Source organism: Trichomycterus rosablanca, chromosome 9, assembly GCF_030014385.1.
Source record: "Trichomycterus rosablanca isolate fTriRos1 chromosome 9, fTriRos1.hap1, whole genome shotgun sequence".
Lineage (NCBI taxonomy): Eukaryota > Metazoa > Chordata > Actinopteri > Siluriformes > Trichomycteridae > Trichomycterus > Trichomycterus rosablanca.
In genome coordinates, this window is record NC_085996.1 from 6,409,305 (window position 1) to 6,425,085 (window position 15,781).

The 15,781-nt window shown below is 41.5% G+C and overlaps 1 protein-coding gene across 1 annotated transcript; it reads right to left on the reverse strand.

Moving 5' to 3' along the window:
* Positions 1-5,685: 5,685 nt before the first annotated feature.
* Positions 5,686-15,396, reverse strand: smpdl3a (sphingomyelin phosphodiesterase acid like 3A). Its single transcript, XM_063001028.1, has 8 exons — positions 15,267-15,396; positions 12,362-12,575; positions 11,323-11,467; positions 10,776-10,872; positions 9,680-9,843; positions 9,159-9,339; positions 8,774-8,898; positions 5,686-7,478 (listed from the first exon to the last, which is right to left on the reverse strand). The coding sequence occupies exons 1-8, from the start codon at positions 15,367-15,369 to the stop codon at positions 7,122-7,124; spliced, it is 1,386 nt and encodes a 461-aa protein (XP_062857098.1). The 5' UTR covers positions 15,370-15,396; the 3' UTR covers positions 5,686-7,121.
* Positions 15,397-15,781: the final 385 nt, after the last annotated feature.

Consider the following 15,781-nt stretch of genomic DNA (forward strand, 5'->3'; position numbering starts at 1 on the left):
ACTGAATGATTTGATAAACAACAAAAAAAACATACGGCTCCGGTCACAGTCCGATCTGTCGATCTGCCACACGGAGGCGGAGCAGCAGGATGAAGATCAGGAGAAGCAGGAGGAGGTGGTGGGGAAGGGAGGAGGGGTAAAGGAGACCCCCCTTTTTATTCATCTCATCCCTGTAACGCACCTGCTATATTCAAAGTGAGTGTTCTCTGTAATAATCAACCTTTACTCCAGATACTGGCATGACGACATTGTATACTGGGATTCATATTGGCATCCTGATTGGTTTGTCATAAATGAAAAAGAAAGACCCATGGCGGAAAGGGGTGCACTGGATTGGGATTGTACCATTATGGGCAACTGATGTATCAAACCAGACTCCCTGTCACAATTAGGAATGGGGGCACCGCCTTTCTGTGGATCTTTTTCTAGCTGTGGATCCCAGAACCCCCAGAAGCAGGTTGATTGCTGTGCTGCAAGTATTGCCAATTTTCAATATTTCCAAATCACAATAAAGTTGTAAGGTTACATTTACATGCCACTCAGGTGGCGCAGTGGTAAAGTACACTAGCGCACCAGAGTTGGGGTTTCGAATACATCGTATCGGATCTCAGCTCTGCTTTCTGACTGGGCTGGGCGGCTGCATGAACAACGATTGGCTGTTGTTCAGGGTTAGAGGGTAAGAAAGCCGGATCATAGGTCCTCATAACTGGTGCAACTGTGGCCCCTGCTGGCTGACTGATGGCGCCTGCACAGGGCTGAGGAATAATGCTTATGGGGGTGTGGCCCTCCGTACACAGTGCTCGTCAGTGTATGAACTCGACTCCTGCAGGTGAAAAATGCAGTCTGTACTGACTGTACATGCCGGAGGGGGCGTATGTCAGTTGAGAGGCGTCCTCAGTCAGCGGTGAAGGGTCGAATCAGTATAGAGGACACAATCAGGGTATTTGGACACGACTAGACTGGGGGATAAAAATTGGGGGGGGGGGGGGAAATAGAAAATTAAAAAAAAAAAAAAAAACTTTACATTTACATTTAGCAGACGCTGGTATCCAGAGCGACTGACATACGTGCTTCCATAGTAAACATTACCTTACTCTAGTTTAATTAGACAACAGTCCAAGAATACAAATCTGCTGAAACCTTGTTAAGAGGTTTTTTATGCAAGAAATAAATCAGAGAATTACTAAGTACATGTCAGCTGAAGTGCTTAGTAATTTAAAACACTGGAAGTTTTTATGTCTCAAAACGTTGCCACAAATTTGAAAGCATGGGTGTGGCTGAAACACCTGAACGTAATCGTTAAAAGGGGTGTCCACAGACTTTTGGCCCTTTGTGCACACATCCAGAAAACTCAAAAAGACTCTTGACAAAAAGCAGCAATCACTGCACTCAAGTACCATCTGTGACAAGGCATCAGCATCCTCTGCAGCTCTCAGTGGATGGAGTAGTGTTCAGTAACCATGGTTTCATATTCACATCGAGTTCTGGCTTATTGCGTTAAGATGATTGTTTTACAGAAAAGGCTGCATTCATGTATTCATGTATTCATCCTCTATAACCACTTCATCCTGTTAGAGTGGGAGTGGTTCTGGTGGCACCTATTAACACTGGACTCAAGCCAGGAATGTAGGACCAGGTGCCAAATCGTCACAAGGCATCACACATTTAGCGATTTACTTAATGCCACCTTGAGGCAATGGGGGAGTGATAGCTTGACCTGTAATCAGAAGGTTGCCAGTTCGAGCCCTGCCACTGCAAAATGCCAGTGTTGGGCCCCTGAGCAAGGCCCTTAAACTCAATTGCTTAAATTGTATTTAGTCATAATTGTAAGTGTCCACTGAATACAGCAAATGTAAATATGAGCAGCCAATTCACCTTCTGCATGTTGTCCCTCGAACTCTAGTGCTATGCAGCACTTGCACTACTTGCAACACCACCTGGCAGTTTAGAGCAGTCAGACCACTTTCTGATCGCTGCATGGATGTCATTTTCAAGGTCAAACCAGAGTACCTGCATAAAACACATGCAGACATAAGAAGAACATGCCAACCCCCCCCCAACAGCTATGAGGTTTGAACCTTGGTTCCCAAAGTCCTTTGGCTGTGCAGCACTATTTAGAGCAGCCACTACATTAGAGTTTAGAGCAGGAAAGTAAACCAGTATGGGTCCCAGGGACCTGCATGGGTGCAATCCTGGATTTTGGTCTGGATGTTCTCTTCAGTTGCCTTCTACCTCCCAAAATCATGCAGAAGGTATATTAGCCACACCAGATAGATTGGTATTGAAATGGGGCATCCAACAAGCTCCAAGTCAGGTGTCCACATACTTTGGTCATATAGTGCATCATTAAAACACCCACGAAGAATATACTCAATAAAAACATGGCTGTAGTGTAAAGCAAGAAAATTTGATCCTAAAAATAGATGCTGATGCCTATATAACTAGGGAGAGTGCACGAGCAATGACCCTCCAACTTATATTGTATATATTTAAACCTTGCACTTGTAAAGCACATTTTTTACATTGTGGGCGGCACGGTGGCTAAGTGGGTAGCACTGTCGCCTCACAGCAAGAAGGTCCTGGGTTTGATCCCCAGGTGGGGCGGTCCGGGTCCTTTCTGTGTGGAGTTTGATTGTTCTCCCCGTGTCTGTGTGGGTTTCCTCCGGGGGCTCCGGTTTCCTCCCACAGTCCAAAGACATGCAAGTGAGGTAAATTGGAGACACAAAATTGTCCACGATTGCGTTTGAAATAACCTTGTGAACTGATGAATCTTGTGTAACGAGTGACTACCGTTCCTGTCATGAATGTAACCAAAGTGTAAAACATGACGTTAAAATCCTAATAAACAAACAAACAAACATTTTTTACATTGTAAATATTTCATGAACGTGATGCTGATTCTGCATCAGTGTGTGGAATTAAACAACTGCATCAGCAGCACAGCTGTCCCGGCGAAAGGATGCGGGGGTTGATAAGCAGGGCATTAAGTGAAATACAACATGCAGACGGGGAGGTGCAGAGGACCCGGGGACACACGTTTGAGCAGGGTGGAGAGGGGGGAAGGGTTCCCACGGGACAGCGAGATGGAAGAACGATAATTACATTCAGTAGCCCAATCTGGGAAATGTAGAGGAAATTTAATGAACGGTGCTCCCCACAGTCAGGAAGGCTTTGTTACTCAAAAGCAGCTGTCAATTAAAATGGGTCAGTCGGTCATTTCTGCTGTTTGTAGGGTTTAGATTGTCGGTTTTTAAAGGAAGATAAGGTTGACAGTAGAGTGATATGGCTGTGTTGATATGGTCAGCTGCATAATAAGAGGCTATTTATAAAATGCCAGTTCAAATATTATGATAATTGAGTCTTTCTTTGTGCTGTGTTTATTTACTGACACATTAATACATTTTGCATTTCGATAAGCACACGTACAGTATGTACAGGTCGATACGTCAGTAAAACTCTGCATCAGAATTAATATAATTTAAATAATTTATTAAAAGCTTGATGTATCATATTCTACAGAAACCTCTGAATGTAAAGACACTGTAATACATTATTTCACTGTAAATGTTATCAGATATACAGTATGTCGAAAAGGGCAATTTAGTAATTAAATTTAAAATCGACAGTTTTATGATTTGGGCGGCACGGTGGCTCGGTGGGTAGCCCGGTCACCTTACAGCAGGAAGTTCCTGAGTTCTTTCTGTGTGGAGTTTGCATGTTCTCCCCGTGTCTGTGTGGGTTTCCTCTGGGAGCTCCGGTTTCCTCCCACAGTCCAAAAACATGCAGTCAGGTCAGTGGGAGACACTGAATTGCCCTATAGGTGAATGTGTGTGTGTGTGTGTGCGTGTGTGTGTGTGTGTGTGTGTGTGTGTGTGCGTCTGCCCTGCGATGAACTGGTGCCCCATCCAAGGTGTTACTGTGTACCTTGTGCCCATTGAAAAGCTGGGATAGGCCCAGCACCCCCCACCCCACCCCACCCTACCCTGCGACCCTAATTGAATAAGCTGTTAAAAAAGAGTGAGTGAGAGTGAGTTTTATGATTTTATTGTTTAAACCATTATAAGCAGGAATTAATATAAAAAAAAACAAGTAGTTTTAAAATGTTCCAGTCATTTCAAAATCCTAAGTGGAGGCACGGTGGCTCATCGGGTAGCCCTGTCGCCTTACAGCAAGAAGGTCCTGGGTTTGATTCCCTGATGGAGAAGTCTGGGTCCTTTCTGTGTGGAGTTTGCATGTTCTCCCTGTGTCTGTGTGTTTCCTCCCACAGCACAAAAACGTGTGTGTGTGTGTGTGTGTGTGTGTGTGTGTGTGTGTGTGTGTGAGAGAGAATTGTTTCTGACCCAGTGAAGATTATACATTTTCAGCCAGGCTTCTTCGTCTAGCATTAGTGATTTTACAAATGGACTGAATGGGCATAAATTCCCACAGGAAGACTCCAGATATTTTTGGAGTGCAGGCTGTAATAACACAAAGCATTTATTGAGGTTGGGTTGTGATTATAAACCTTTCTAAGGTTTTTAAAAAAGGTTGTACGAAACGATTTCTGTGTGTGATCCATTTTTAAATCTGTACTTATGATATTACTGAGTGCAACTTGGAGCACGATGAATCAGTGATGAATACTGGACAGCTAGCAGCTGAATAGATTAAACAAATGCCCTGAGGGGTCAATACAGCCTGACTGGACTGGTCCCATGTGTGTATGTGTGAAGATCACTGCTCCAGCCTTTAATGGTAAACCAGGAACCCATTAAAGCAAATACTGAGGAGCTTATCGCTCAGCCAGATGGTAAGTACAGACTAGCGCTGGTGCTCAGAGGGATTTTAAATGCACCTATAATAGTTCCCAAACCTCCCAAAACATCAAGAGAATTACACTCTTTCACACACACACACACACACACACATATTTACTCGCATTCACACTCACGGCCTCATTCACACACTCCCCCACATACTCACATACACACTCAATTCCTCCCCGTGTCTGTGTGGGTTTCCTCCGGGAGTTCCAGTTTCCTCCCACAGTCCAAAAACGAGCAAGTGAGGTGAACTGGAGATACAAAATTGTCCATGACTGTGTTTGATATTAAAAACTTAAACTGATGAATTTGTCATGAATGTAACCAAAGTGTGTAAAACCTGCCATTAAAATCCTAATAAATTAAATAAACACTCACTCACTCACACACATACTTACACATATTCCTTCATCAACTCATTCACTCACATATACACACACCTAAGGCCTACGAAAGAACTTACAAAACACTCATTCACTCACTCACACACACCAAAGGCCCAGAAAGAACATGCAAAACTTCAGACAGATGAGAAACAAACCCAGACAGCTGTCCATGTGAATTAGAACTGACGTGTAGCAGTAGCATTTAATTTAACCAGAAATCATTCATGTGGTTCAGTTTACTAGCTTATCGAGCATGATCACCCTATATTTACACTCACGGTGACTGAATCGATTCCTCATTCAATCAATTAGATTCTGTATTGGCTCAATGACCACTCGTGCAGCTCAGAGTCTTACCACAAGGGGTCGTGTTTGCATTCCACAGAACAGTTGGCTGGTTTACCTGCCTTTTTAACACCAGTTAACACCAATTGTATCTGCAAAGCTAGTTTCTTATTTATGATGAGCATAAATACCAACAGACACACTCAGAAATCTTTATTTGATTCCTTTATTTGTTGTACTTTGAGAAAAATAGGTATAAATGGTCTAGAAAAAATAAATGTCCCCTTTTTAGCTGTAAAAACATGAAAATACAAATCAAGTCCCTGCAGAAACTCATTTAGAAAAGGTAACTGAGTTGATTGGATTCAAAGATAATTTCCAGCATCAGACAATATATTTAAAAATCAAATTCCTGTTTGAAAACAGTGATACTCCCTTTAAATTTAATTCCCTGAGAATTAAACATTTCTTGTTTATTTTACTATAGTCTTACAGGGCCAAGCAAGATCTCATAACAGGAATACACACCTGGAGAACCACATTTTTCCATAAAAACAGACAAAAACTATGCTCGCAAGCTTTTTCAATAGTTTAGACATAACCAGAAAGTAACAGCTAGAACCTTAAGGAACTAGACATGTCCTAGACAGGGCCAGTGATAGCTCAGTGGTTAAGGTACTGGACTAGTAAACAAAAGGTTGCCGGTTCAAGCCCAGCCACCACCAAGTTGCCACTGTTGGGTCCCTGAGCAAGGCCCTTAACCCTCAATTGCTCATTGTGTTAAGCTCATTGTGTAAGTCGCTTTGGATAAAAGCGTCTGCTAAATGCTGAAAATGTAAATGTCCTAACATAAAAGGGTTAGAAATAATGTAGGTTTACCCTTTGATATAGTTCTTTAGGTTCTTTAAGTTCTTTAAGTACAGATCTCAGTCTTGGCCTTTTAATGGGATAAGGTGCAAAGTTGTTTATTCTTTTAACATCACATATAAGACAAAATCATCTTAAAGAGGTTTACTTTTACCTCCAGTACAGAGCGGCTACTTTAAAGAAAACTTAAATGGCATTTTATGCCCTGAAATTTTGACACATAATGTGTTTTGTGCATCCACAATGTCCACTTTCATGGTGGACTGTTGTGTGTGTGTGTGTGTGTGTGTGACATTTACATTGACATTTTCAGCATTTAGCAGATGCCTTTATCTAAAGCGACTTACACTACCATGACAGTGTATTGTCTACGCAGTTGAAGGTTAAGGGCCTTGCTCAAAAGCCCAACTGCAACCTGGCAGTGGTAGTGCTTGAACCAGTGACCTTTCGATTACTAGTCCAGTATCTTAACCGCAAGGCTACAACTCCCCTTTTGCATTTTATATGCTACAGTGTGTAACTACAAACAATTTTGCTCTAATTAAACACACTGTCTATCATACTAGAGTCTGGGGTAAAACAGCCAATTTTTAATCACCAGTTTTAATCACTCACATTACATTTAGCTCTGCCTTCACAAGCCATTGGATTGATTTATAATCCAACAGCTTTGTAAAAGTTTAAGACATTCCCAAATAACAATTTAATAAATCATCCACCGTTTTATCCACGTCTCTCAGGCATGTATTCCTGCTACTAAAACATGAGTGGCCCTATAAGACTAAAGGAAAAAAGGGGTCTGGAATGTATTTCCGTTTTGTAGTTCCCTTTTGAATGTAGTTCCCTTCTGCAGACACTGTGAATAGGATTCACTGTCCAGGAAGCGTATGGAGCAGAGCTGTGCTGTTTTACACAGACTCTCACACGTAACAGCGTCACTGTAACTCACCATATAGTGACTGAAATACGTCTCAAATTCTTTACTCTGCGGTGCATCGAACCTCAGAGAGAGTTCATACAGGCTCTCCGGCTGAATATCTTTCACATCAAAAGCTTTAGTCATAACGTATTCAAGTCTCCAGTCGGGCTTTTTTTCTTGATTTGCCTCTGTGAGATTCAAGTAGAACTGCCAAAGGTCCTTTAAAAAGAAGAGAAGAAAGTGTTTACTGAAAGTATAAACGCAAGGAGCACTGGGTAACAAAAGCCGTGTAATTAAAACTGACACGACCAATGAACCATCTAACATCCTGGCTGGCTAAGGAGAACCTCAGACTAACACACGACCCATCTGATACGAAGCCGTTGGGCTTTTCTTCCTGGGCCACTGGGTGGTAGAACCTCATCTGGCCTCCCAACAGACAGTAGTAACATGACTGATCTTCCCTAATTGTGTATTAAAAACAGAGAAATAGCTGATGCACCAACACATTCTTGAAAACTTTTAATAATTTTTGTAATAACCGATGATCTACCAGTTTGTCTGTGACAGTAAAACAAAAGTCCTGCAAATAAAATGAGTTTCAGTCATAAGTCTTGGATTAAAGGCTCTCCAAACACCTCATTCTTCCCCTTCCTGAGCCAAAAAAAGGAAGCATCCTCTCCATCTCAAACCCTATTTTGCATCTGTGGAAAACCCTGCAGTGTCAGCCTTTCTTACGGTTTCGGGAAATTGCAGCTAGTCGGCTTCATCACATGACAGAAAGTGAAGTGAATTGTTTCAGTTTCACATTTACATTACTGATGTTTAGCACATTTACAGTTTGGGACCTGGACAAACTGCATAATTAGTTGATTTGTGAAGTGAAGAAACATTTGAGGCAAATTATTCAATTTTTCAGCTAATATACTGATTTGGGGGCACAATTTCCGAATCATGTCTTTCTGCCTGGCCATTTGTGTCACTGATGTGTCACCTTAATTTTGAGTGTTAATTTGCTCCAGGTGAAAGTGTTTCTATTTATCTCAAGTCCTTCCTGACAGATTTGCCAGCACCTTTGTTAAGAAACCTGCTTTCTTTTAAAATTATGATGCCAGGTGATACCAGCCTGCTGGCCCAGATCCTGGTATTGTGAGTAAGTGTTGTGGCACCTTTTGGTTGACAAGCGGGCCTGACGTATGGATTCACACTGAGTGTGAGCTGCACCAGTTGGTGGCAGGGTGCTTTCTTGACAATACCCTCCTTATTTTGTCTCGGCATGGGTATGGGACTGAGAGTCCACTGACAGGTGCACGTACTTATGGCTAGGCTGTTTTGCCACCCCCAAGCATAGCCGATCATGTCTGGCTGATAGCACTGCTGAGATTTGAGTGGGAGTGGTAGTGGATTTGAGTGGACTTGAGTGATTTACTGCTGCGCCACCTGAGCGCCACAATTATTATTAGTAGTTATACATTCAAAGTTTGTGGTGTAAATAATGTTTAGCTAGTACATACCTGTAGACTGAAGTCCTGTGTATTGTACAGGTACATGCGAACTCCAGGGTTGTTGGAATAGGGCTCTAAAACATTTTTGATTGGGGTAACAGCTGGTGTGACGAAGGCAGAGTTAACCGGCTTTCCTTTAAAAACACAGAAAACAAAAGAGAGTGTTTACTAAAAATGCTTAAAATTTGATTTATTTATTTTATTATTTTTTGTGTGTCAGACATGAGACTGCAATGGCACATGTCTGACACAATAAAACTTCCACTGTTCACACTCATGGATTGTGTTTACTGTGGTGTTGTATTAACTGCTCCACTAAGTGACTTTACACCAGTCATTTCAGGATAACATATAGACAGACAAGGTTTTTGGTGTACCTGGAATAAGCTCTTACCATTGTGATCCAGCAGAACCATTATGCTGTCTCGGTGAGTGTGACCATAGAACTGGCCGTGAATAACGTCGCTGTAGTTACGGAATATGTCCACTAGTCTATCATTGTGGCTCTCCCTCATGGCCGGGGTGTTATTAGCAAAGGGAAGGTAACCAACTGGGACATGTGCAATCACATAGACCTTCAGGAAAGAGAAAATCAAACAGGTAAATAAAAAAGATGATTTTTATTAAAGAACCACATAACTGATTTGGAAAATCTGACTGATAACGATCCTTATTTTATCTGAGCTTGGGACTGGAACTGAGAGTAAACTGGCCAGTGCACCCCACAATGGCTAGGCTGTTCTGAGATCCCCCCTTCAGACATAGTCAATCATCTCCATTTAGATGCCTGACTGGCCGGCAACATCGCTGTTATTCGAGCCCCAGATCTAAACCACTATTTTACCACTGCAACACCAGCGCACCAACAAAGATTATTAAAGATTACAGAAGCTAGAACTTAATTTGTGTTCTTACTTTTTCACTGTTCGTTTTGGAGAGCTCCAGTGTGTCCTGCAGCCACTGGAACTGATCCGCTGGGTCGGACATGTTCACTGTAACCTTGTTGGGACTGTAGTAAAGGTTTGTGTTCAGGCTCACTAGACGGAGACCCGGCTTAATCAACTGAGAATAAAAACCACCTGCATAAAACAAACAGCAAATACAGATTAGAGTCAGTTTCAGAACTACCGGCACCCTCTGAAAAACTGGCTACAAATATTATAATTCATGCCAACACAATGTTTGGAAAGAGTGTCTATAGCTACTTCGTACATTTAACCACAAATATAAGTGCATGGAGTTTGCTAGATGATGCTTGAATTTTCGTCATGCAAAAAAGAATGTACACCCTTCTTTAATTTTAGGTTTTTACAGGTTAGTGCCTAAATAATAATTGTGTGGTTCTGGTCAACTGCTACATACAAAAAACCAACATTTCATTTCATATCTAGTCTTTTTTTTTTTTACAAAAAAAACAAACATTCAGAAACCAGGAAATAAAAGCTGACATTCTAAACTCTCTTATCATCATCATTTGATCTCAAACCCAAATGTCTTCAGTGTGAAGAGAAAACTAACAATTTGGCCTTAATATTCCAAAATGTTTGATGATGATGATAGCTGGGATTTATTGCCACGTCAGCTCGATTACGGCTATATACCTGGCATGTCAAGTTTCTGGTTCATATCATGGTGACAATGTTTTTAGAGGGCAGGGTGCGGCTTGCTTGGTACTCCCATCATTTCCTTTATTACATAAGGTGTACTAGTTTGACGTGTGTTAAGTAATTATGTATTTTTCCTGGTGGGGTCTTATCGAAGAGATATTTGATGTTTTCTGCATGTGGCTGCAGGGTAGGGCATTCGATCAGTATGTGTTTAATTGTCAGGGTCTCGTTGCAGTTTTGACAGGTAGGGGGTTCGTCTCCTGTAAGTAGGTGTCCAAAATGTTTGAAGGAAACTGGTTATTTTTAATGTGGCAGATTTGTTTCTTTATTTCCAAATAGCACCAATAAACCTATTGTGGTTTTTGTTGTTTATTAATCAATGTTATCATATGTAGAAAATCTACCTTTACGTAAAGTAGCCAGGGCTTCTGGGAGCAGCCACGGACCCCAAAGTTTGGCTGCGGCCTCGTAGATGTCATTGTTTTTCACTGGAAGCTGATCCTGACAAGAAGAATTGACATTTGAACTCCAAACTGCATTTTATATGACCTCCCAACAACACTGCTGCAGCTGATACACTCATATATCAGTACAACAGACACTCCCATGTTAATATAGTATGAGTCTTTGCAGTGCTGAGAAAGGTTCATGGTCCAAACATCATCTGATCAGTGGGGGTCTAGTGTGATTGATTGATTGATGTGATACACAGCAATGGCAAAGTAGGGCTTCAGACAGTAACTGTTTACCCACAATGTTTATCTTTATGGTAGGTGTGGCTAATAAAATAATCCCTGAATGTAGGTACCTGATACGTGTACCTAATAAAGTGCTCAGTGTGTGCGTATTTACCAGTGGACCTTTAATACTCAACACTAGAATTAAACAACATACATAATCTAAGACAACAGAAACTCATTAAGCAGAAGCACTGGAACTACGGTGTAATACCTGTGGCCAGTAGTCATGATTGCCCAGTGCAGGGTAAACTGGTAGCTGAGGGAAGAACTGGCGTATGGTGTGGGTCATATTGCTGATAATATTGATTACAGTGTCGGTGGAGAGCTTATCTGCTGGAACATGAGGAGGGTTGTCCCTGCAAAATAAAACAGACGTTAGGTAAATTATTACATTCATTGACGTAACTATGCTATATTGCCAAAAATATGTGGACACCTCATTTCATTTCATTTTCAGCATTTAGCAGACGCTTTTATCCAAAGCGACTTACACAATGAGCGGAACACGATGAGCAATTGAGGGTTAAGGGCCTTGCTCAGTGACCCAACAGTGGCAACTTGGTGATGGCGGGGCTTGAACCGGCAACCTTCTGTTTACTAGTCCAGTACCTTAACCACTGAGCTATCACTGGCCCTCTCCACTGGCCCTCTCCACTGGCCCTATCACTGGCCCTATCACTGGCCCTATCACTGGTGACACCTCTCCTAATTAAGTTTAGGAGGTTGAGTTTCAGCCACATCCTTTGCTAACAGTATAGTAAGAAATCAACATATCCATGTATGCTCCAATCGGCATTAAGGCAAAGAAATCGGACAATTAAGAAGGTTTGATTGGTCTGACCAATCCTGTTCTCGCCAAGAACTTCCCTGAGGAAGAGATGGCACCAGGATGCACTGCAGGACAATCCACCTCACAACATACAGACTGAACTGCTAGAAGCATCCTGGAACTAGATACCACAGGAGTCCTTCAGATGTCTTATAGAGTCTGATATTAGGGCTCATCGGTGTATATCATATACTTTTGATCCCAAACATTTTGTCATATTTTCTAAGAAAAAAAACTCACGAAAGACCTCAATTTTTTTCAGTCGTTCCAGTGATTCAGCTAAAAAATTCCAGGACTTTGACATGCTGTATGTGAACTTCTGATCCTGACTGTATAATGTTCAATGTCTCATAATAAAAAACAGAAATAACCCAGATTACACACATTATAGCACTGAACGAATTCAATTTAAATCTCATACCCCGTCCAGATAATAAACTCCGGCTCCTGGTCCACATGCTTCATATAGTTAAAAGCAGACAGAATCAGCTGGTAAGGAGAGTCACACATGAAATCCCCGAAAAGTCCTGGATCCTTTGCAGGAAATCCTTTAGAGGAGAAACACACTTTGGTGTGATCTTCTGTGACATGGTAGGTAGGATCGAGGTGCAGGTCTGAGATGTGCCAAAATTTACCTAGAATCAAAAACAATCAAAAACAATTTTTAATAAATAAATCTGCAATATGAACAGCTGTGATTCTTGTTTTTCTTGAGGACCTAATATTGTGTATTCTCCACATAGTTGTAAGCGTTATATTTAAAACAAAATTTGGATGCAAGCTTTAGACACATGATTTTACAGACTGATTATTATTATTAATGACAATAATTATTAGTATTGAAATTACTATTAATATTTTAATAATACGAGGGGTCTTCAAACCATTTCCACACTCTTTTTAACTCTATTTATTAAGAATTTCAAAAACAAACTCCATCACTTTTCTACATCGTCACCTCCTGATGCATTTTTCCACCGTCCTACCAACTTGTTAATGCCATCAGCAAAAAATGTTTCTGGTTGAGCTCGTAGTCACTGATGCAGTGCTGCTCTCACATCATCATCACATGAAAATCTTCTTCCCTTTAAAGCTTCCTTTGAGCGTCCAAAAAGGTGTAAATCAGATGGAGCAAAATCCGGACTATAAGCGTCTCTCAGTCTCTCAGACACGACCGATTACTCCTCCTACCATATACAGTGTATCACAAAAGTGAGTACACCCCTCACATTTCTGCAAATATTTCATTATATCTTTTCATGGGACAACACTATAGACATGAAACTTGGATATAACTTAGAGTAGTCAGTGTACAGCTTGTATAGCAGTGTAGATTTACTGTCTTCTGAAAATAACTCAACACACAGCCATTAATGTCTAAATAGCTGGCAACATAAGTGAGTACACCCCACAGTGAACATGTCCAAATTGTGCCCAAATGTGTCGTTGTCCTTCCCTGGTGTCATGTGTCAAGGTCCCAGGTGTAAATGGGGAGCAGGGCTGTTAAATTTGGTGTTTTGGGTACAATTCTCTCATACTGGCCACTGGATATTCAACATGGCACCTCATGGCAAAGAACTCTCTGAGGATGTGAGAAATAGAATTGTTGCTCTCCACAAAGATGGCCTGGGCTATAAGAAGATTGCTAACACCCTGAAACTGAGCTACAGCATGGTGGCCAAGGTCATACAGCGGTTTTCCAGGACAGGTTCCACTCGGAACAGGCTTCGCCAGGGTCGACCAAAGAAGTTGAGTCCACGTGTTCGGCGTCATATCCAGAGGTTGACTTTAAAAAATAGACACATGAGTGCTGCCAGCATTGCTGCAGAGGTTGAAGACGTGGGAGGTCAGCCTGTCAGTGCTCAGACCATACGCCGCACACTGCATCAACTCGGTCTGCATGGTCGTCATCCCAGAAGGAAGCTGACGCACAAGAAAGCCAGCAAACAGTTTGCTGAAGACAAGCAGTCCAAGAACATGGATTACTGGAATTCCCTGTGGTCTGACGAGACCAAGATAAACTTGTTTGGCTCAGATGGTGTCCAGCATGTGTGGCGGCGCCCTGGTGAGAAGTACCAAGACAACTGTATCTTGCCTACAGTCAAGCATGGTGGTGGTAGCATCATGGTCTTGGGCTGCATGAGTGTTGCTGGCACTGGGGAGCTGCAGTTCATTGAGGGAAAAATGAATTCCAACATGTACTGTGACATTCTGAAACAGAGCATGATCCCCTCCCTTCGAAAACTGGGCCTCATGGCAGTTTTCCAACAGGATAACGACCCCAAACACAACCTCCAAGATGACAACTGCCTTGCTGAGGAAGCTGAAGGTAAAGGTGATGGACTAAACCCAATTGAGCACCTGTGGCGCATCCTCAAGTGGAAGGTGGAGGAGTTCAAGGTGTCTAACATCCACCAGCTCTGTGATGTCATCATGGAGGAGTGGAAGAGGATTCCAGTAGCAACCTGTGCAGCTCTGGTGAATTCCATGCCCAGGAGGGTTAAGGCAGTGCTGGATAATAATGGTGGTCACACAAAATATTGACACTTTGGGCACAATTTGGACATGTTCACTGTGGGGTGTACTCACTTATGTTGCCAGCCATTTAGACATTAATGGCTGTGTGTTGAGTTATTTTCAGAAGACAGTAAATCTACACTGCTATACAAGTTGTACACTGACTACTCTAAGTTATATCCAAGTTTTATTTCTATAGTGTTGTCCCATGAAAAGATATAATAAAATATTTGCAGAAATGTGAGGGGTGTACTCACTTTTGTGATACACTGTATATACGTATATATACTGGTACAACAAACAGTGTTCAGTAAGAAGGTTTGTCGACATTAAGGGACCTAATTGGCATCTAAGGGATCAAGGGTCACAAAGATTTACTAGCATTACATGTACAAAGTTCCAAAACAGGCGTCCCTGTCTAAACTTTTATGAAACGTGTTGCAGGCATTAAATTAGTAATTAAAGCAAAATATTTACAAAAAACAGTTAAAGTTGACAATGATAAAAGTCATTTTGTGATGTTTTCTATTAAATGTAAAGACAGTGTACAGAAATCTGCATTTTGTTGGAATTGATGTTAAATTTGAATATAAAGAATGGTGGCACCAAATTTACAAATCAATACCACTTTAAAAACAATCACAGTCACATTAATAGTCGAATTTGGTCCTAATTATTTTTAAATTCTTACAAAAGCATTTTTTTTAACTGTTTTGAAATCTTTACATGTCAGGTGACTCTTGAGTGTTGAATGCAGAAGGACAGGTTTTCTAAAGTCAGATTTACAAGGGAAATGAACTTTTACTTACTAACAGCTGAAGTGCTTCTTTGCAGAAAGTCCTGATCTAATGGAGCAGTATTGATCTGCTGAAACAAGGTAAGGGCAGTAAAGCAGATGAAAATCACCTCCATTCCTTTATTCCTCACCTCTGACCCTGTTAGCAGTACAATCCTCGGACTGAGTCGCACTCAGAGAGGAAGTAAACAGTGATCATGTGTTACAGACTGTAAACGCCCTGCTTCCCTCGCCTCCATGTTCCTTCCCACTACAGAAACACCGCGGATTGGTTTTACTGGATTTACTGACCTGGTGCGTTATACACATTCAGCCGCTAGAGGCCACTGTTAGCCTTAACATCAGTGTCTGAGTGCTGAAGGGCTGTGGTCCACCAAAAACACTTGAGTAACACCGACGTACCTGTTAACTGACTAACCTGTTACCTGACTAACCTGTTACCTGTGTACTGACTTATTTTACATAAATAATTCATTTGCATTAGTTGAGCAAAAATGTGAAATAGGATCTAATACTACTTATATTAAT